Source organism: Tribolium madens, unplaced genomic scaffold (assembly GCF_015345945.1).
Source record: "Tribolium madens isolate multiple individuals breed KSU strain unplaced genomic scaffold, Tmad_KSU_1.1 Scaffold_2;HRSCAF=44;Tcas5.2_LGX, whole genome shotgun sequence".
Lineage (NCBI taxonomy): Eukaryota > Metazoa > Arthropoda > Insecta > Coleoptera > Tenebrionidae > Tribolium > Tribolium madens.
The window spans coordinates 1-23495 of NW_025400995.1; the positions used below are offsets into that span (position 1 = coordinate 1).

The 23495-nt window shown below is 30.7% G+C and overlaps 1 protein-coding gene and 1 long non-coding RNA gene across 4 annotated transcripts in view; one reads left to right on the forward strand and one right to left on the reverse strand.

The window, feature by feature from the left end:
• Nucleotides 1–767: 767 nt before the first annotated feature.
• The window catches only part of LOC123006190 (segmentation protein cap'n'collar), a 43314-nt gene continuing 20586 nt past the window's right edge, over nt 768–23495 (reverse strand). For 2 of the 3 annotated variants that reach the window (XM_044400474.1, XM_044400476.1), the window contains exons 2-12: nt 22069–22260; nt 21946–22012; nt 9544–9701; nt 9295–9489; nt 7285–7546; nt 7103–7239; nt 6947–7040; nt 5386–5641; nt 5185–5317; nt 1747–2379; nt 768–1687 (exon numbers count right to left, since the gene is read on the reverse strand). In XM_044400474.1, coding sequence (XP_044256409.1) covers nt 1535–1687; nt 1747–2379; nt 5185–5317; nt 5386–5641; nt 6947–7040; nt 7103–7239; nt 7285–7546; nt 9295–9489; nt 9544–9701; nt 21946–22012; nt 22069–22260 — 2280 coding nt within the window. In that variant the 3' untranslated portion in view covers nt 768–1534. The remainder of the gene's footprint in view (nt 1688–1746; nt 2380–5184; nt 5318–5385; nt 5642–6946; nt 7041–7102; nt 7240–7284; nt 7547–9294; nt 9490–9543; nt 9702–21945; nt 22013–22068; nt 22261–23495) is intronic. The other variant, XM_044400475.1, reaches the window with a different exon arrangement.
• Nucleotides 3598–4329, forward strand: LOC123006191. Its single transcript, XR_006412805.1, has 3 exons — nt 3598–3827; nt 3889–4171; nt 4220–4329. It is a non-coding gene; the product is annotated as an uncharacterized LOC123006191 (long non-coding RNA).

The following is a 23495-nucleotide window of genomic DNA, read 5'->3' on the forward strand; positions in this document are numbered from 1 at the left end:
ATCGTGTTCAGCGAGTAATTTTACGTCTAGAAAACCATATTTCAAGCGTTTTTACGACTTTTAGGAAATTGACTATTTTTACGATTTTACTACCGCTCATCTTCAAAAATTCAAAAAATTCAAAATTTTTGAGATGTCCCGAGTGACCTACACATGGATTTTACAAAATTAGAATTTTTTGAAGTGATAATATCGTATAAAGGTCAGTGATAAATAAAAACACAGGTATACTCGGATAGGTGAAAAATTTTTGTAAAAGATAAATAATTCTCGCTAAATTTTTTTTTAAGGGTTCAACCCTGATTAAGTAGTTAAAGATGAATTTCCAACATAATTTTAGTTTTGGAAATTTACAAAAAAAAAACTATTTTTCTGTAAAGTGTATTTTATGTAAGATAAAAATATAAGATAAAAAGTTATTAAGAAAAGTTGTTTAAATTTAACATTTCAAAATCATTGGCCTACTATGATTTATATTATTCGTAATAAAAGAACTGTTAAAAATAAAGTTCTTTGATTTGTGAAACAATAAACATAAAAAAAAATAAAAATCAAAGTTGTTCTAAACAACTTTTATTGTCGTATTTGCCATACAAAAGGCACTTTAGTCTACAGAAAAATAGGTTTTTTGAGAATTTCTAAGAAATACTTGATTTTTCAAAACTAAAATTGTATTAGAAATTAGTCTTTAAAGAAGCAAGGCTGAACCCCAAAAAATGAAAATTTAAATCGAGAATTTTAAGACTTATTTCGGGGACACACCATAGTATATTGTAGAGATCTTTATTGGCACCAATAACCAAATATAAGTTGCTTGTAAAAGCAAATGTTAAGTGTACAAACTGTTGTAAGATTAAACCCAGCAATTCACTTGACGAAATGCTACACATTCACAGGGATACTTAATAAGCTACTTACAAGATATACAATGTACAAAACCTATACGATTTATAAAAAATATTAGCCTAGTAATTTAATCATGATGTTATAACTAATTAAAATATAATCAAAAAGTACGGGTACTATAGTTGTATAAAATAACATGGTTACAATAAATCACATCCATCATTCGAAAATGATGATTACAGAACGTCTAACTGGCATGAAAATTAGCTCCACTATCTCCCAGTTCCTTCCTAGCACCAATAACGTCAATCAACTCGCATTCATCCACTACTTAGAATAACTATGTACATTAGGTATATTATGAAAAAAAGGCATATTCATCACCTGATATTTTCATGTATTAGAAAAATATATTATCGTAGTTCTATAGTGAAATAACGCTTAAAAAACAAAAGAAAATCAATAAGCACTTTTTCAAAACTTTTTAACCGAGCTGAAAATCAATAAAAAAAAATTTTCTCAGCACCAGCTGTTAAATCAAACTTCTTTTTGTATATAATATAGTAAAACTTTTCCAAAATCAATACATATAAAAATAATGTTTGAGCAACGTTCTTGCCGTGAGAAATGAAACTTTCTTTAAAAGTGTTACATCAAAAAATGTATGCATATAAAACTAGTCAACAATTTAATCTTTGTGACCTTGAGGTTGAGAATCCTTATGTTCTGGATTTGTCATTGTCGAATTAGACCTAGGGACGACTAATATCGACCCATCTGCAGATGTCTGAAGACTGTACTGATACGGTGAGTATTGATTACCGTCTGGATCTCGTAAATTCTAAAAGAAAAAAAAATTGTAGATAAATTATATCAAAAACTTATATCAGTGCAACTTACTTGAAAAACATGTCTGTATAGCTGCTGATATTTATCTTTCATTCGTTGACATTCGCCTGTGACGAATTCATGTTCGTTCATCAGTCGCATTTTCCTGTCTCGCATGTCCTTGACTTCATCAGCCAGACTCAAAATCTGGTCTAACTTGCGTTTCCTGCAATTCTGTGCTGCCACTTTGTTTTTGCCTCGACGTCGAATATCTCGAATCAAACTCAATTGTGGCTCACTTAAATCATACTTAGACAAGCGTTCGTTGAATTCGTCCATTGGCAAATTAATAATATCGTCGACGGTGATTGGAACATTCAAGGCACGAGCACGTTTCTCATCTCTCGTCAAATGCTCCTCGTCACCTTTCTTCGACTTGGTTTTATCGCGTGAAACAGGACGCTGCATTGCTCCCATACTTTCGGTGGGTAGATGGTACGTGTGGTTGTGTTGGATGTGGTCAAGAGAGTTCCTCACGAGGTGGTTATGTCTTCCAAATTCCATAGAACAAGAATATTTCATTTCGGAGGGTTTTGGACCCACCGCTCCTTCAGACTGAGAACTGTTGTAGGGGGCTGCAGTTGGATCGCGATATTCGTACTTCACAGGGGGCTGATGCGAAACAGTGCTGGTTGCACCCTGCTCCTGCAATGCATTATTATGTGACAAAAGTATTATTAAAAAAAAAAAGTTGTTTTGTTTTGTTTTTAGACTTAACCGAATTAAAATCGATTTATACCTACAACAGCAGGTGAATCAAGTTTTATACGTCCAGAGAAAAATGCCATATAAGGTAAGATACCAGGAACACGAAAAAAATGTTTTAAAAATTCTATCTGTCAAAAAAATTTGACATTTATTTTTTGACATATGACATTTTTTTATGTTTATTTAATGATACTGATAAAAAAAAGTACAAAAATTTTGACAATAAAAGCCACAAATAACACAACAAAAAAACTTGGAAAATTATTTTTCCAACAGAAATAAATAGAGTCAAAATGCAAAATTTAAACTCTCATAACTTCTAAATTTTTATCTTACTATACTATACTATACATATACATTTTTCTCTGGGGCGCGAGTTCTGACGCACCCTGTATATGAACAATTAAAATGCTATAAAAATTTTACAGTAATTAAAAATACTGAGTTATTTTTTATATTTTTGTTCTCTATTAACAATTACGAATATATGAAACTACATATTTGGTAAATATTTCGATAGTTAAGCGCACAATTAATGTATGTCCTTTTATGACATACCTAAATGGACGACTTAATATGAATTTGTTGATGCCCTGAATGAGTTTTTTACCATTAAAAAAATTATTGTATATATTGTAGACAACTGATTATTTTGAAATTGTGTAACAAAAATTGTATAAAAAGTTTTGTACATTGTTTTTTTATGCACAGTTATTGTTATGTCCCATATAAATTTATTTTTATTATAAAACGTTCCTCAAAGTATGTGCAAACTTGAAAATAGCTCAAATTGCATAATGTAGGTTTTATGTATATATGTATTACATTGAAAATTCAGATATAATTTAATCAACTTTTATTTGTTATTTATACTAAAATACCGGGTGTCCCACGCAGGCTTGGATATAGGAAATTAACATGGGAAATTAGTTTTTATTTTTTTCCGGTTGCAGAAATAACAAAAATCAAAATCTAATTGATGGAGCTTGTAGTGCTCGAAAAGGGCTATCTTATTGACATTTTTGTCAATTCTACAATTAACTCCATTTGGGCGAAAACGGCCCTCGAAAAATCGAAATTTGAATTTGCCGCGTTAGCGTTACTAAGAAACGAATTATCAAGTCATTGTTGCCAACAGGGACTTTGTCAGCTAAAAACCCTTGCAATGATTGTGTTTTCCGAATGTTTTTGGAAAATGTTAATTTTCCAATAAAACACATCAATAATTGAATGAAAATGCTTTTCAAGCCAAAGTAAAATTTGTTTGCATTATTGAAGTGACAAGTCATTTGAAATTATAGTTGAAACTGTCAAGTTGAACATTATTCTATAAATTGGACCAAAATTACAAAATACTGCATCAGAGATGGAAAAGACTGAGTGCAGTAAGTAACGTTTATTTTTTTTACACTTCCTTTGATAAAAATTAAAAATTCTAATTTTTAGGATGAAACTTTCAATCATCGATTGAATTAATACACTGTGTTGATCGTTGATTTGTGAAGGTTGTTTATGCAAAAAACAGATCGAAAATTGAGTGAAATGGTTTTCATGAAACCGCAAAATTTGCAAACTAGAAATTAGAGTGAGATGTTAAGCGAAAAAATTGGGGGTTATGTTGATGTGTGAAATTGAGAATCATTTTCATCGTATTCTTCCTTAGAATTGTATCAAACACGCATAGAAATCCATCAACAGGSTAAAAAAACACGTTCACAAACATCATACAGTAAGTAATCGTTATTTTAGCATCGGTGGACTAAAATCTGATTTTTAGATCTGAACTTCGATCGACGATCAAATACATTGCATGAGATTAAAAACCCCGAGACTYCGAGGAGAAAGATGCCCTAATTTTTTTTTCTAGATCATGTTTGTGAATTTTTTGYTACGATATTAGAATYTTTACYCTTGTTTAATTTCTGAACACTASAAAACTAAAATCAATATTTAAAATGTATTCCTTGCTGAAARTCATAATAAAGATAGTATCCTGTTGGCAACAATGACTTGATAATTCGTTTCTTAGTAACGCTAACGCGGCAAATTCAAATTTCGATTTTTCGAGGGCCGTTTTYGCCCAAATGGAGTTAATTGTAGAATCGACAAAAATGWCGATRAGATAGCTCTTTTCGAGCACTACAAGCTCCATCAATTAGACTTTGATTTCTGTTACTCCTGCAGCCGGAAAAAAATAAAAACTAATTTCCCATGTTAATTTCCTATATCCAAGCCTGCGTGGGACACCCGGTATGTTTAGTTGAAAAAAAAAAAAGTTTATTTTCTATGTAATAAAAAAAAATATTACGTAAAAGTAATTACTGATTATTACATTATTCCTAATAAACCTATGTCCATGCGTATGTGCATAACTTTTATAATTTTTATAGTAGAGTTCACACATACGAGTAGAGTATGACGCTAAAAATTAAGAAAATAACCAATTTTTAAATAAAAAATCATTAATAGTTAGTGATTATAATATTAGTAAAATATATTTTTAACGCACTCAGTATGTTTTAAATATTATTGGAATGCGCCAATTAGTAAAGCAGCTACAGATCAAAATTTTAAAATGTATTTATAATTTATTGTGTGCTTAGCCATCAATTTTATTTCCTATTTTATAATATGATATTCGTTTTAGGGCCAAATAAATTACTGGCACAAACTTTATGTATTAAACGTTCCTTCAAGTTATATTGCAAATTTTATTTGGAAAAAAAATGAAGCGGTACTTACTTGAAGGTATCGTTTTCCAAACATTTGGTGTTTCTTTTGGGCAACAGGTGGCATTCTTGTCGCATCTGAAGCGACAGCTAGAGCGCTAGTATGTTGTCGACTCGTGTAGCTGTAATCGTACGGTCTGTATTTTCTAAATTTAGAAGAAAAAAAAAACAATGCAATCAGTATGACAGAATACAAAGAGTTGTTTTTTCGTACGTTTGATAATCTGTTACGTAGTGATCCCCTGCTGTGTGTCCGGAATCGGAACCGCCATCGCACCACTCGCCATCTGACAGAGATGGTACTCTTTCAGAACCCATGGAACTCACAGCGCTATCACTGGAAGTGTCCATCCTTTCTACATCTGTCCGGGATAAAGATGTAGTGGTACCTGTGGCTGTGGCTGTGGTACCGTTCATACTTAAATTGCTTACAGCGTTGTTACTATCTAACATACGCATTGTGTACATGCCTGAAAAAATAAAATAAAATCATTTTGTGTTGTACTTATTTATCACTGCGCTTGCGTCCGATTTGGAAATTATTTTACTACTAATACATACTATGCGAGTTTTACACAATGAATCGCGGAAATTTCTGAGTATTCATCGCGATAAGGTTGGTTGGTTGGTTGGTTGGTTGGTATTGATTAATCGTTTGTCAAGTTTAATATCCGGTGTTGGACGTAAAAAATAAATTTCCGCGTAATAATTTGAATAATGTTTTTTAGATCAACTCATCAGTTAAAATATTGTAGGACTAAAATCATATGTATATTTAATTGCGTCATCTACTATTTCCATGTTATCGACAATATGTTGATCTATAAACTTGATAATATTCCAGAAAAAAAACAACTCGTATTAATAAAAAGTTACGTAAATTTTAAGAAAAAACTAAATGTTGTGTTGGTGGTAGTGACATATAACGTAAAACTTACGAAAATTAAAATTATTTACAGCAACAGCAACAACAACAAAGACACAAAATTAAACAACAACAACAGCAATCTTGACCAATGACGCGGATATAAGAAATTTTCATTTCGCTAAAGTGCCGTAAATTTCTTTGGAAACTGTCACACATTGTAGTTCGAACACAAAAGTAAAAAGACTGATTAAAAACAATGTTTCGTTGGCTGTGAATTCCTTATCAGTTTGAGGCAAGTCTCAAGGATAACCCGAACGATGATTCAACATTTTTCTCATTAAGAACCACACATTACAAATTAAAAATTCACGTAATGACCAAACAATGCTTGACCAAAAAACGACACATTGTCTGTTATTAATATGTAACTAGCGCGCTTTTGCTAACACGAAACGCCCGCCACCTGTTCGTTCAAATTTAATATTTGTACGTACTAAATATAAAAATAACCTAATAAGATTTGCATATTTTTATCCCTTACTCTTAGCTCAAAACTTCAAAAAATTATTTTCGCGATTGTTCATCTTTTTTATCATAATGACAACATTTTTTTTCCCTGATTGCACATCAACGTTTATAATTCCTTGTGTAATTGTAATTTGGCCTTCGCTCTGTACATAATTACATAAGGTTCAAAAACATCACGTCAAATTACGAATTCAATAGTAGGTACCTATACATAAATCAAACACAAAATGCGCATGCGCAACTTAAATATTTAGTAATGCGAATAATGCGATTTTAGCACGTTATCTATGTATGTTCGAGATTATATCGATAGTGGTCGAGTAGGTATTTAAGATATGAGATAAGTAATTTTCCGTTATCAAGGTCCACAAACACTCACCTTCATTCATCGCCATATCCATAAGCTGTAGATCTTCATCGTTTAAAAATGATGATAAAAACCCATCAGTCTGATTAAGTTCAGTTGTACTATTCTATTAAAACAAAATAACAATTAACAATTTCAATAAATCTGCACCAAATTAGGTACCTTTACCTGGTAATACATCATATCGTGTGACGGCTCAAGTTTATAATGTGGTGCCGAATTTGGTTCACCCATTGGTTCACTACTATTCGTAAGATTCATTGAAGTGGCAACAGCATTGCCCAAATTCGTGCCACCTAAGAATACTTGATTAAGTAATAAAAACTTAAATCATCTCAAAACCAACTTACCGATATTATTATATGGCACTGTAGCATTTATATCACCCATTGGCGGTGTTAAAGTTGCGTTGTGTAAAAGTACACCTCGAGTTGCCTCCGGGCTATACGCCATGCTGTGGGCATGGGGATGGCTGTAATTGTGAAGAGGATGGTGGTGACTAAAGGGGTGAGGGATGCCGCTGGTATCGCCTGGACTAGGAAGACTCAACAAATTCGCCAAGTCTTGCCATCGTTGTTCCATACTCACGGTACGCACAAAAGGCATACGGCCCTAGAAAAATACATATTTTTTTTTATAATTGGGTTGAAATATGCAATACGTCAAGTAACAATTTTGCTTCCGTCGTTCCTCTCTTCCACAAGTTGAATAGTTTAAGCTAAGCAAACATAGTCAAGTACAATCAAGAGAAGAATCAATATTGACGAAAAGTCGAAGAATTAGAAATGTGGATTTGTTACAGGTGGATGTTTTGGTCTCTTAATTTGATCCAGTGGAAATAAGCACTTGAAATGACAGCTGAATAAAACACTCGATTCTTGTTGAAGCGTATTCCCACGGAAATTCTCACTAAATAAACATAAACATAGATATCCAGTCTAATCCATAAGAAAAATGAAAAAAATCATTTTGGTAAATTAGTTGAGTTGTCAATCAATTTTTTTTCTCATTCGATTAAAATTTCTACCATTTTATAAATTGAAAGTACCAATAAAAAACGGATAATTTAATCTAGCTCAGAATTTTGCAATAAAATTCGTTACGGCCGTAAATTTTTCTTAGACCACTTTCTAATAGCACTTAATAAAAAAAAATTAAATAAAACACTCCTATCTCACGTATAATTTATTCAAAAAGTGGTCAACATGTCAACAAAATCGAATAGTTAACAGATGCGTGATGTATGAAGAAACGCCTCAACATTGAAACAACTGAAAACATATGAGTGTGAAGGCCTTAACCTTACATAATGAAAGCTTTAGAAAATTTCAACGAGACCCTTGTGTTCCAACACAAAAAAGGGCGAGAAAATACTTGGCGCAGGATAATTAATCAAAAATCTCAAAAAAAGGAATAAAAAACGACCAGTCCAGTACAAGTACGAGTTTGGAAAAACATTTTACACCTGATACCACTGGCACGTTGGCAGGTATAAAGAATTTTTTAACAAAAGATAAAGAGGATGCCGATGATGGTAACCCGACATGATGATAATTTGACAAGAAGAACCCGCAAATTACAAAGGAGAAGTCACTACCTAGTGCACACAATTCATCTGTCATCATAAAAATTTCACTCCCGAGTCTGAAAGAGCACACAATTAGTGAACGAGTTTTTTTTTTCTTATCGTTGCTGGAGTAAACAAACGATTGTGATAAAATAATTAATCAACAGTTACATAAGTACAAAGTAATTACCTCTCTGGAAATCGTTGCTATTCAATAATTAAAGCCCGGTAGGCATAAACTAATTTTGTCGAAGAAAATTTTGTTTCTCACGTCAAGGAAACAATTTGTTAGGCATGTTTAATTACCAACATCTTAAAACCGAAAACATCAACTAATTAGACTTATTATATTAAAAATAATATGGTTATGTAAAAAAAATATACCTTGACAATAAAATTACAAGGTAATGTTAATTTTATTTTAAGTACGATGTAGATGCATGTATTTCCTGAGATTAAGAAATGTAAACTAAAAACGTGTAATTTCGTACAAAAGGGATACAAACCCGAGGTCGACTTACCTTTAGAGAATTTCAAATCCAAAAAAAAATACATATTGGTTAAAAAAACACGATTTTTCAACCCCTAAAAAAATTACGAAACGACACAACTGTGACTTCCCAACAAACTAATGAGAATTATAAAACCCCACTACTTCAAGTAACCTTCACTTCAACTACAGCCGTTGAAGCAAAAAATGAACTGAACTAGCGGTTACTATTTGTTAGCACAATAGGAATAGCAACTATGATTCCGTCTTATTGGGTATACTCGTACCTATCTATAACAATACCTGAAAAGCCCTGTGATGGGGATGATGAAATTGCGATGTCTGTATCATGTCGGTGAGGATGCTTAAATCGTCGTCCGAATCCTTTGAACTTGAAGATGTCTCTTCACTGGTGGTTTTTGAAGCGCTAGTCGATGGTTCAGTTTCGTTAGTTGTTCCTTCAGCAAGATTTTCAAGCTCTTTAACATTAATAGTCTCCTAAAATAATACGATTCAAAATCGAATCGATTTATTTTTCATTTTAACACTCACTTGGGGTGTGTCGTCTAATTCGACAAGACGAAGAGCTTCGTCAAGGAGAAACTCTGGGAGCGGCAATGAAAGGTCCCCTAGTGGTAAATCACACGAGGGGCCACAGTCCGCTCCAGTTAAAGACTCTGATAATTCCTCAGCCTTTACTACACACTCCCCTGAAAAGATAAAACATTTATGATAATACCATACAAACTACGAAACAATACTCCATTTTTTCAAATCACTATTATTCACAAACCTAATTATGTATAAACACATACCTACAAACATTATACAATTTTGAAGGAACTCTACACGAATATCATTGATAAAAATAGCTTTTCTTAATTTTATCGCGATGTTGCTCTTAGCTACCTTGTGCCATAGGTCTCGCCACACTGGTGACAAAATAGCAACTGTGTTTTTTGATTTTTGTGTAAAAAAAAAGAATCTGTGTTACAACTAAATCCTACGAACAAATAAGTCAGAAAGATCTACTATTTCATACAGAAAAAACATCGTTTAAAGTGACAGAAGTAACGATAGTTATGGCACGTGATATACCTATTATTACATGCCTATCACCTATTAATTTTAACTTGTTTCTTAATACTTTATTGCAAAAATAATACAAGTATGCAAGTTGCAGTTGCAAAACTTTTTAGATTTTTTTTCTATAGGTACTATAGTAAAATTAAAACCGATTTGAAATAAGCCTTTCTTGATAGCAGAGTGTCCTAATTAAATGTAAAAATATTATTTAGAAGCAGAAAAATTTAGACTTAGAAATAGTTTGCATAATATGTAATAATTATATTTATAAAAATATCAATTCATTTATCTATTTCCTCAACTCGTGTGTACCTAATAGTTTAAATTTATTTATTGTTTAAACTGTTTCTAAAACTTACTTAAAATAGTCGTAAAGTTTCTATATAATATTATTATTCTTTCCCCAATAGAAAGTTTAATGCCGTTTATGATTTAACAATACAATTACAAACAATATGTAGGTATAAAAATCAAATTAAAGTTGTAAAAACTGTCAAATTTCTAACCGACCTAATTTATACGACTAATTAATTTTACAATTTTTTAAAACTTTTTTTTAAAAGAAAATAAAATGTCAACATAAAATTTTACTGCAAAGATGCGTTATTTGCTATTTTATTTATAAATAACAAATATTAAGCAATACAGTCTTAGTTAATAAGACATTTTATGTGTATAAATATGTATATAATAAATAATATACAGGGTGCGCCAGAACTCGCGCCCCAGAGAAAAATGCCATGTAAGGTAAGATAGCAGGAACATCGAAAAAATGTTTAAAAAATTGTATCTATAAAGATTTCGAAGTTATGAGAGTTTAAATTTAATACTTTGACTCAATTTAAGTCTATTGGAAAAATAATTTTCCAAGTTTTTTTGCTATAGGCTATTACAAGAGGAAATAAAAAAACTGGATTCAAATTGTAACTCTGTTTAATGTTATTTGTGGCTTTTATTGGAAAACTTTTTGTACCTTTACTAAATAATTATAAAAAAACATATCGTCGGTGCGAAGCTAAAACCTCGTATCTCAAGTTTTTACGATTTTGAGTAAGGTAGTTTATACTGTAGAAAAAAAGTTTTTTGAGCTTAGGTATTGAGATGCGCGGTCTTGTAGCTTCCGGGGAAGATCATCAGTATTATTAAATAGACAAAAAAAGTTAAATGTCAATAAATAAATGTCAAAATTTTTTATGACAGATAGAATTTTTTAAACATTTTTCCCATGTTCCTGGTATCTCATTTTACTTGAATTTTTTCTCTGAGGCGCGAGTTCTAACACACGCTGTATATTTTTGATTTTTGTTAAAAATTTTATTATCAAATTTGAATTATCACATCACAAGATATCCTCAATTAGAATAAAATAAGAAAAAAAATTAAGTTTCTATATATTATCTATATATTATTTATTTAATAATTCTCAAGCATATTTCTGAAATTAATTAACTCACATTAAAAAGTTTGCTCGTTGCTAAAAATTTAACTACGTCACCTAATCTAATAAGAAGTAGAAGAAAAGCATAACTTAGTTACTTAGTTACAACTGGACAAAAATGCAAATAAATCTGTCAAAAGTGAAAAGTGAATTAATGGCTCTAAGAGTAATTCTAAAATTTTTATTTTTATAACTTAAGTACCTATAACACAACTGAAAGCGAAATAAATCAGGTTTAGTTGAAATATAGATAAATAATTTATTTTTTACGCGTATTTGAGAAAAAGCCACTTACATAATGGTCGTCCATTGTTCCTATCACAAAAACAAAGAAATAAGCGAAAAAAAACTAATGAGATCGACTGAAATAATCCGTCGCTGAACTACTGAATGTTAAAGCTAAAAGCTCTGAAACCCCCACATTCGTGTGCCCTTAATTCTAATCTCCCATTGGTCGAAAGCTAACTGTAACATCTTTTAAAATTGAAACCTGTAAAAACCCACACCTCGATTAAAAAAAAATTTTAAAATCGCATCTCAATTATCGATAAACATTACGATATTTTCTGAATAAGAGTATAAGTATTATCCAAATCATAATACTACAAAGAGTTCAAAAGGAACAAAACGAAAAGTTACAAGGTAATGGATCGATCTAACGTGTATTTTTACATGCTGTATCACCGTGTTTCAGCAAAATCCAATTGGTTTGTGTAACTGATGCGATCGTCCTTACAAGTCAATAATTTTCTCCAATACAAACACTAAAATGATAAAAATTTCGAAAAAAATCTGAGTATTAGCGTGCTGAATCCTGCGCCGGCCATTGATCGTCGCAACTCCCCTCCTCTCGTTATAAAAAAAGAATAGATTTTTGCCTGATGATTAATGTAGTATTTTATATATGAAGAGGCGTAACTTGAAAATTAAATTCGAATATATTATGTTGCCGTGTGCCGGAAAGCCATTTGCGCGTATAAAGAATGCACGTCAAAGAGCGCCGCCATTGGAAGCCATTTTGTTGTGTGAGTTTCTCCGTGCCGACATTAATAAAGACGTGTGGACGCGTTGATAAATAATACGCATAATTACAACATTATTTATAAGCAATGTGTTGCAGAAAACTGCAACATGCATCTGTTCGATTTTTTTAACACATTATGGTAATCCTTGATGAAAGAAATTGATTAAAACTACCTATTAGGTACCTAAGAAAGATAAAACTGGTGAAAAATTATTTTGCTTCTATTGGTTTTTAAGCGAGGAATTTCACACAAATAGTAAATTTCGGCATGTCGGTCGGCATTGAAATCACCGACTTCAATAGACGACGGATCGATGACTTCATCTTTACAATACAAAATGGAAGATTTTACACGATTAATAGTGATTACATTCTACATCAAAATATTTCTTTACTTTAATTGTGCTTGTGTGAAAGCAATTAAAGTACATTATGCCTAATTATAGCTAAATATATAACTTGGATACCAAAGACAAAATCTTAATTTTATAATATAAATATAAAAAAAGTAAAAAAGCTAGTTTTGAGACTGTTATCGCATTGATCAATTCAAAAATAGTCTAATTTTCTAAAATTCATCTTCACAATTGTAATTTTACGTTGCTTTCGGCAAATTTTTTAAACTGACAAGGATTTAACATTTCTGGATGGCTATTTGATGGAATTAACATAAAGCCAAATAAAATACTTATACAGGGTGTCAGTACTCGTGCTACAGAGAAACATTTCAAGTAAGATAAGATACCAAGAACATGGAAAAAAATGTTTAAAAAATTCTATCTGTCAAAAATTTTTGATTTTTGATTTTTTTGATATTTGACATTTTTTTATGTCTATTTAATGATATTGATGATCTTGTATATGTTTTTTTTATAATTATTTAATAGAAGTACAAACATTTTGCAAATAAAAGTCACAAATAACATTAAACAGAGTTACAATTTAGAAAATTATTTTTCCAACAGAAATAAATTGTCAAAATAAACTCTCATAAATTCAAACTTTTTATAGATAGACTTTTTTTAACATTTTTTCGTTGTTTCTGGAATCTTATCTTACATAGCATTTTTCTCTGAGATGCGCACCCTGATAGGCAGGTAGGTATAGGAAAAAAAAGTTGTTTGTTAGGTAATCAAAAAAACAAGTTCTATGAGAAAATATTCTAGCACAATTAGAAGTATCTACTATTTTGAATAACAAAAATACAGCAATTTTTATCTTACTTGCCAATACTACTAGAGACTTGTTACCTACAATACTTTTTCTATTTGATAATTTTGATTCAATTTTCATTTTTACTATTAAAGACTCAGTAAAGATAGCAGAATTGAATAAATTATTGTTTTAAAATAACTAATACTCGTACTATTTATTTTAAAATGAATAACTTTAGCACTGTAAATACAAAAAAATACACACACATAAATAATAGGTAGCAAAGAAAAATGATGTTAAAAAATTCCCAATCCAAAATCAAGAGAAAAATTAACTTTTCTTTTCACTGAATCAGAATAATGAAGTTTTAATTACAGATTTGCTCGTTTCAGATTACGCGCACACAAATATAACATTTTATAACAGTTTATAACATTTCACACAATCAAAAAATAATGCAAAATTTTAATACAAAAAATTCTTAACAAAATATATTATGACTGTCACGTTAAAACAATTATTCAGGTATAGAAGCAACCACTACATAGTAAACTTTTCTATGTTGACGTTTACTCATTGAGAATATAAATACACATATCAGGTGGGTCGAAAATGTCGGAAAAGCTTAAAAGTATAATAAGTATAAAAATTATGTATAAGTATCATGAAAGAGACAAAAACAGCACAATTAACAGCAAAAAAAAAAATTATTCTACTACTTTTAAAATTCCTCTAGGTAAATATTTACAAAATTTAGACGCTAAATACAGAGAAAACAATTGACAATATTTTTTATAAATTAAGTAATAAAAAAATTTAACTTCATGCACCCAACATATGCCAACATATAAATTATTTTCCCACGTTACCAGGGGAACAAATAGTACTTTGTAAATTAGTCAAAATCTGACAATTTCTAGCAAATTAAAAAAATACACTTTTTGTAAAACAAGTTTGTCTGCTGATAATTATTGCAGTTTTTACTTTACAATTAACAACATAAGAACAACGTAGCAGATTGTTTAATTATTATTTAATAAAATTTTAAATTTTTGCAAAATGCTTATTTGTACCACCAAAATAACACCTATCAATTGCAAAAAGGTGTTTTTAAAGAGTGTTGGCGTCCGTTTTTATCATTATTCTAAAGGTTTTCTTTGAAAAGTAGATTCTTACAGTACCTATGGTATACCCGCGTTTAAACAAAATTGTTATCTATAAGCTTTATATAATATAATGTACCGAACATACTTAACAAATGTCCGTCTCCGGATTGAGTTTACAAAAAAATATTATCTTCGATTTTTTTACTTCATCTGAAACGAGCAAATATGTAATTCATTATTCCGATATTCAGTAGGAAGAAAAGTTGATTTTTCTCTTGATTGTGGACTTGGAATAATTTTTCTCTGCTGTTTAAATCTCATCACATTGACTATTTTATTTTTTGACAACGATGTCACTTTCACAATTAATTAATCCATTGAATAATTATGGTTATTGTTAAACATGATTTTGTATTTTTTATATTAAAGCTGTATTTTTGAGTTTTGTTTATTAAAATAATGTTTTTTACAAACATTTTTGTTATTTAACTTGCGTAAATTCATTTGTCAAAAAAGTAAAACCACCAATGTAATGAGACTTAAAAAGCAGAGGAAAATTATTCCAAGTCCAAAACCAAAAGAAAAATTCACTCTTCTTTTCACTGAATCAGAATAATGAAGTTTTAATGACAGATTTGCTCGTTTCAGATTAAACAAAAAATGTTTTTCTTTTGCAGTTTTGGCGTAAAATCAAACATAAAAATTTGTTTCCTCTTGTAAACCCAATCCGACATACTGTATATTTGTTATAAGAATTACGTAAACATAGTGATAATAATTAAAGAATTAAAGTTTGCTTTAAATTCCAATTTAGCATAGTTCTTGTCTCAATCACAGATGAATTATATCAATAAATATATTTCGGTAAAACCTCCACAGTTTGTAGTTTTTTTCTCTCAAAAAAATATATAAACAAAAAAAAGCATTTCAAAATCAATATTTTTCTATAACAAATATTTTTATTTGTATATGATTTTATTATAACCAAAAATACTGAATCTTATTTATTTGAAAAAAAAAACATCATAAATTACAAAAATATTGCAGAAAATGTAAAAAAATTTTGACTAAAATTATTAACATTTCTTTTATTCAATTAAAACAATTGTTTTAATTTAATTTACACAATTAGTGTTCAGGTTTCGTATACAAGTCCTTATAATAAATTAAATAAATTAAAAAAAGAACTCACATACGTAATTATCAATTATATTGACTCTTCTATTTGATAAAAATATAGAATTAAGAAATGCATTTAATATTGAATTAAGTAAGCACGGTGGGTTCATTTAGTATTTCAAAAGCTTAAAATTTATTTGCTATTTGCTATTAGCGAACCATCATGAGTGAGCCATTAAGCAAAAAATGAAATATTTTTTCTACTAGTATAGTCACAACATTTTTGAACCAATGTTTTCGAAAATAATCAACTAAAAATGGCCCTAAGTTATTCAAATAATTATTTTGATAGTGCTTAAAAAAACATCGTTCGTTACAACATAATGCCTTCATTATTATATCTTTCAATACTTGAAGTCATAAAAAGTGTCAAAAATCACAATTTCTTTCTTATTTATGAAAGATAAATAAACAAAACAAAAGGAACGCTGACGGACAACAGCAGGTCCAAAAAGGTACTTCAGACCGGACCTCAACCGCATCATTTAAGATAGGAATCTTTAGAAATATTATAAAGCAACGGCAATTTTCACCTTTTAAAGTGCTTCATTTTCAAATCATTTCGACTAATGGCTTCCAAGAAACAAATAAAATTACAAGAAATATATGACCATTATTGATGATATCGGTACAAAATTTGACAGCAAAAGAACCGAGATTTTAACGATTTTATCTCAAATAAATCCATTTTCGTGATTATTCAGAAAGGAAAATAAAGCGTAAACCCGACGCCATTCGACGGCAAACTACTATATCCGTTTTTCGACGGCCGTCGGAACCCAACACCAAATTTTCCGCCGGATCAAAAGACAATTTCAAAAACATTTGTTTCGGAAAGCTATATAAGTATAATTTTAGTAATACTTAAATTTTCAATAATTAATTTGAATTTAGCGCACATTTTAGTATGTTGACACCAATTTCACAGAAATGGTATAAATTGTTGTTTTGTTAATATTTTTGTGTTAATTTATTTAATTTTTGCAAGAACAGTAACTTTAGAAGAATCTAACTGCCATGTGTCTAGTTTAGTAGATTCTGGTACGATGGTAATAGTTATGAATGAAATAAAAGTGGTCCGAAATGGTCAGACAAGACCATTACTCAAAATTAGAAAAATGAAATAATTTCGTCGTGTCATGGTGCAATTCCCTGGAGTATGCCTACCTATAGTAAATCATTAATCATAAATTTGGCTACAATGTGAGATTTTTGACAAGTGAAAACTATGACAAACAAAAATCATTAATATTTCATATAGACCCTATTGTCGTCGTTAATGATCTCAACTTAGATGCATTGGTAAAGATCAGATCTCGTGAGCAAATGATGTTGTTTTGGAAGCAAACATACCTTGAAACACAAATCAACGAAGCACCGATAAATACACACTATATCCAAATATCATATCTTTTTCACAGTCCACCTCGCCAAACACAAAATCTCAGGACACTAAACATTTTAAGTCCACACATTACTGTAGCACGACCAGCAGGAATTGAATGTGTGCTATCGAAGCTATGACTGCGGAGTTGAAAACAGGCAAAGCCAATCAGGACCCAGCCCAACAGAGCGAGCTCCAAGCTAATATGGCTGCCACTCAGACAATGGGGGCCAGAGAAAGGGAATTTGCTTAGGGGGCAGAGGAGCTACCAAGAGAGGGGCAGAACCCCAGTTACTTCTAACCCGGAATGATGATAGCATTGCATTGCAACTTTTTTTGCAATCTTACATTTTGATCAAATTATTTGCCTCCACCAGGCTCCTCCACCAAAAGTCCACCCCCAAAAAACTACACAAACACGGACAACACACAAATTTCACATTTTTCAATGCATCTAAAACAAACGAAACAACACCCCCAAACGCAATCAAGACGCGATGAACCCTAACAAACTAAATAAGTTTCACGCCAAATTCAACACAAACAAAAACAATCAAACACCCAAATTACTACCACTAAATTTTTTTTTTTTGAGAAACACCAAATTCATCAATGTTTTCTAACAAAAAGCTGTACACAGCAACTTAAGATGAATTTTAATTATTTCCAAATAAAATGTGCTCATGTTGAATTAAAAAAATGTGATGTAAAATACGCCAAGTCAGAAAATAAGAAAATATACCTAAAATACCTACATGTTCGTACTAATTGAAATAATATTTAAGGTCAAAATGCAACATATACTAAACACTTTAAATGCCTCACAAGAAGTCTTGTTCATAATCAAAATTTCACTAAGTCCACTGACATTCAAGTTTGAATTTGTAACCGTGCTGATTAATTGAAAAAAAAACTACTTCAGAAATGAGTTTTGTAAATAAATAACAATAGTATCTAATGCAGCTTTCTACCAGACGGACCTATTTGCAACCATTACATTTAGACAATTGTACAAAAAAAAAACAGTTTATCGTCATTTTCTCTAAAGTCTTTATTTGTGATTTAGCACACTTTGCGTCTATTACGGCAGCAGGATTAGTGCATAACCAGGGTGGGCTCGTGAGAGCCGAAATTAAAAAATCCAAATTAAAAAATCCTAAAAATTTAATAGTTTTACGTTATTGGGCTATGTTACCGGTATACGATAGAAGACGCTAGACTAAACGGATTGTGCATGCTAAGTGTTCATAGAGAAAGATACTGAATTCATTGAAAAGGTGTTGAACAAATTAGGGCTTAAATTTTTGTTCAAACAATAAAAAATTAATTTCTTAATTTTCTGGTGTATTTTCTTTCATAGCATGTGCACCCATTTTTGTTTAAGCCCTTTATTAAAACTCGCAGTTTTTGTTGTCATTTTCAAATTTAAACATTAATCTAAATGCCATTAATTTATTGTTTTATATAAAAAGAGGCAAAGAACTATTAACAATAGAACTGAAAATGTAGAGACCTTGGGCCTACTCGAGTGTTGTAACAATGTAATCTTAAATTCCTAACAAAGGATGACTCTGACTGTAATCCACTTAAAAAGGTAGCAAAGAATTTCTTCTGAGATATTCACTTAATGACAGCCTTTGACTTTTTAATTTAACAGACATCACACACCAAAGAGGGGTCACTCCAACACACAATTCCCGTTATTAAATTTGTAATAATTAAATATCAATATAATTGAATTGCATTTATATTCAAATTTCTGTCACTTCACGATAATTACTCTTGATTTAGTAACAAACACTATCTGTAAAAGTTTTTTTTTTCTTTTTCTTCTAATTTTGTTCTAATGTTGGATTTTTATACATATATACATATAAGTATACATAGATTTCGTTCGAAAAGCATAAGCTTATTATTGCTATGTACAAATAATGGTGGTTCTCCGTGGTGAGTTGTATGATGGTGCTAAATTTTGACCTAGTCTGTGTGTAAACGGCATAATCCGGTTGAATAAAGTAGTCAGGTTGTAAATTCCTGTAAAACACCTAGTCATTTTAGTCTGCATAGTGTCTAGTAAGGTCTGTCCCCAGCATTGGCCACTGAATGAATTGTGCTTACATTGTTTGTTGTATCACCTAAGAAGCGTGGCGTCATGCACAAGGAAAACACCAAAGTCTGGAGTCATGACAACTTGCAAGCATCTCATCTAAAGTGGCTAACATTTGTGCCGAGTGTCCAACAAAGACTCTTTTCTAATTGTAACACTCGTAAAGCTAACTACATCATTGATGCAAGAGCTCATTGGCTATTCGATATGCTAATTTGACCGTCGACTCATACTTGCAACAGGTGTATTCACCATCAAAAATCACTTTCATCTATACTATTATCTGTTTATATAATGTACCTAAATTGTTAACTAATTCAATCAGACTAAAACAATGATATTTTTTTCCAAAGTATCAATAGTTAAAATCTCAGTCTAAATGGAGATCGATCATTGTCGAATGACAGATGGACCATTTGTCAATATTTGTGAGTGTACCTGTCTGTAATCTGACCTAACCTATGTCCTAAATTGACCCTTGTAATATTTCACTATTTTGATTTCATTATACCTAAACTAAGTACGTAGGTATAATCACTCCGCAACTAATCTATCAAAAACTGATCAAAAATTCGAGCTCCTGACAGTACCTTGTTTTAATTATTTTACTGTCCTGGAACAGACGATTTTTCCCCTGTCTATAAATAGTAATCGTAGAATAAAATTTTAAATTAGTTAATTTAAAGACAGGTGCTGGAAGTGAAAAAGAAGTCGGCTGTAGCCCCGGTTTTATTCGATCCAACGTACAAGAATGACTCTTCAAATTTAAACTCGAAATTCGAATATTTCCAAGAAGGCCCACCCTAACGTTGAGTTTTCAAATTATAACGTTTGGAAGTAGTAAAATATTGTCATAAAATCGTACATGAAAAGTTTTGTGTAATTAACAAAGGATCCCCAAAGAATAGAAAAATTTTGCCGACATCATCACGGTCCGGGTTCAACTGTCAGACGACGATCATTACTCATAAAAGTAAGCTATAGTTGGAATATTTTAGACAGAGAGCAAGGAATCTAACTTCCATTGTTAAGTTATTAATCTGGCTGTAGCGAACGATGCTTTCCATCAATCTGAGCAGCATGAAGCGGAGTGTTCTTACATTAAGAGCAAGGGTTCTCCTAGAAGGGAGATACATTTACTAACTTATTATTCTCCTCTCCTATTACTCCTATACTCCATTTATTTATATTTAAAACCTTTCAATTGATTGTTTTTTTAAATAATTTTGCACACCAAAAAATCAAGTGATTTTGATTTTACGTGTTAATCAGTAAATAGTGTAAAATGGACAGTGTAACTCTTACAGTGAAATTAAATTAACTCAGGAGTGTTCATTTTACTCAAAAAATACACTGTTATTTGAAAAAGTGTTTGAGTTGCAGCAGTTGCTCTGGAAACTTTAAAATTAGTAAAATTTAAGCAGAAAAAATTTTCGTGTATTTTAAACTCTAAAAGTCTATTGTAACTCTATTTAATGTTGAATTTAATAAAACAAACATTGCGTTTGTATTATTGTTCATTCCATACTAGTGTTTCATTATAATAAGTTTCTTGTTAATAGTAAATCTACAAGAACGTGTTCCTTGTCTCGCGTGTCAAAAAACTTAGGTAGATAAAAAGTAGGTAGGTACTTTTAAATTGAACACATTTTCCTAAATCTTATAGAATTTTTATTTATGACTGTTGCAGAGTGATCATGACTAGGTACTTATTAGACGATCCTATGACTACTAAAGAATATGCCGAAATGTTTTAGAAATGTAGAAAACTAAAATGTTGCCAATCCCATTTAAAGTCTAATTAGTGATAATATAAAAAAAAAACGGCGCAGATCATGAAAGAATGACCTTTTTAGAATATATTTTTTATTTTCTATTCTTGTAATGAAAAGTTTTAGGTTCCAAAGTATAGGTACATCTTGTTTGTTAAAACTTAAATACCAATAGGTATCATGTTTTATAGTTAATTGACTTTTTATTTTATAATAACATGTACCTACTAATTAAATAAATGTTTTAGATTTATATCATTTTTTGTACCTTAAATTCCCGTGTAATTCAGATAAGAAAAAACTATAAATAGATTAAAAATCATATTAACTCTAAATTCAACACTAAATAGAGTATTATTGTAACACTACAATTTGCACCATGTTAAGTTAGAATTAACTTTAAGCAACACTTTTTTCGAGTTAACACTTGTTAATTTTTCACCACAACGCATATAATACTCTAAATAGAGTTGCATATTGTAAATATGTAACACTGGATTTTTTTACTGTGTAGCAATTCCACAATTTCGGTGATCAAATCAACCACTATATCAATTTATTCAAATTAGCTACGTCAAAGCGTAACAAACCAGCTGCTCAAAATATCAACCGTAAAATCTCGTAATTGATAATTCCGAACATTATACAAAATAAAATAATCTAAATGCACATGGGCGTAAATTAAACCAATTTTTCAACTAACCTGTTTCGGTGTCTATGGTGTAGTTGAAACCTTTCCAAGGATCGGCTAAGTCATTTTCGGGCTCCTCCTGTGAGATTGAAAAAAATTAAATAGGTACAAACCAAATAATTTACTTAAACTGACTTTAATGTTGTCGTCGTTGATGGCTTTCAGAGTTTTCAATTTTTCAATCTCGTCATTTTCCATAGAAATTGATGAAGATGGTGAGCCATTTTGCAAATCTGCATCCGGTTTGTCCGTTTTCCCATTTGCCACATCCAAGGAAAAACCCAAGTCTACGTCTTGCTTCCACAGGACTTCAATCAGATCCATATCCTAGTAGAACAAAAAGCGTAAAAAGTCACACGTGTTTTACAACAAACTTCTCATTTATGGCGTAATTTTACGTAAAGGCAACACTAAATTGATATTGTTATTATCTTGTATATGTACTCAGAGATAAAATAATAACGTCGCTACTAGATAGATATATGTACTTAAAATAATTTTTTTAGAAAAGTACCAACTTGACAGATAATTGTAAAATAGATCAAAACTGACTTACCAAAGCAAATACTTACAATAAATAAATTAAAGCAAATACAATTAAAAGTACCAAAATATTGTGTAACTGGAGATAAAAGAAGTGATTTAAATAAACTTGCGTAATGTTTAGATAAGTTAAGGATATTCCTCGGTTGTATGCTATTTTGTAAACGAGCCGAAGCCGTTATACAATTAATGATATTTTCGATTAATCAACGACATATTCGTTGACGTACGAAACAAAACAACACCTGTTTTAATATACGGACAAAATTAAAGCCCGGCATGGGTTACACGATGAAAAAGTAAAAGGAGCGTCAAGCGTCATAGGTAGGTATCAGCGGGTCGACAAGATGGCGGCCGAAACTACAACCGATGGTTCAACCAAGCGGGAGACCAAGGTGTGGTTCTCGTTTCCCTGTTACCCTACTGTTAACTTAACCAACACCCATTGTCTTTTATGCTCCTCCCAGCTTAATCATATAACCGGCAACGATTTTTTTTCGAAGGGGCTCCTCTATCAAACAATCATAATTACTTTTTTCTTCACGTGCGTCAATCTCGAAGAAACTTTGCCACTCGCTAAATTGAATAAGTTTGGAAATTTTCGACGGATTTGCTTTCCGGAGATGGAGATGAGCAAACTAGTTTATTTAAATCGAATATATTTATATTTCAACTTGACATTAGCAATTAATATTAATCTTTTATTTATATTATTATTTAATCAATAATCGCTTCCCTAAATTCTTAGAAATTTTAATCAAATCCTAACACTCATTTATATTACAAATCAAAGACTTACAACGTGATCACTTCTTTAAAACATAACAATTTTGACCTGTACCAATTTGTTTATATTTATTATTTATGCATACTGATACGTTTTAAACAAAAAGGAATTTGTCTTAATACGAAAATTAAAGAATATTATGAGAAACATAAAACCTTATACAAAATAGAAGTAAAAAATTATCTCTTTAACTAAGACGATGTTAACTTCATATTATTTGATTTGATGAAGA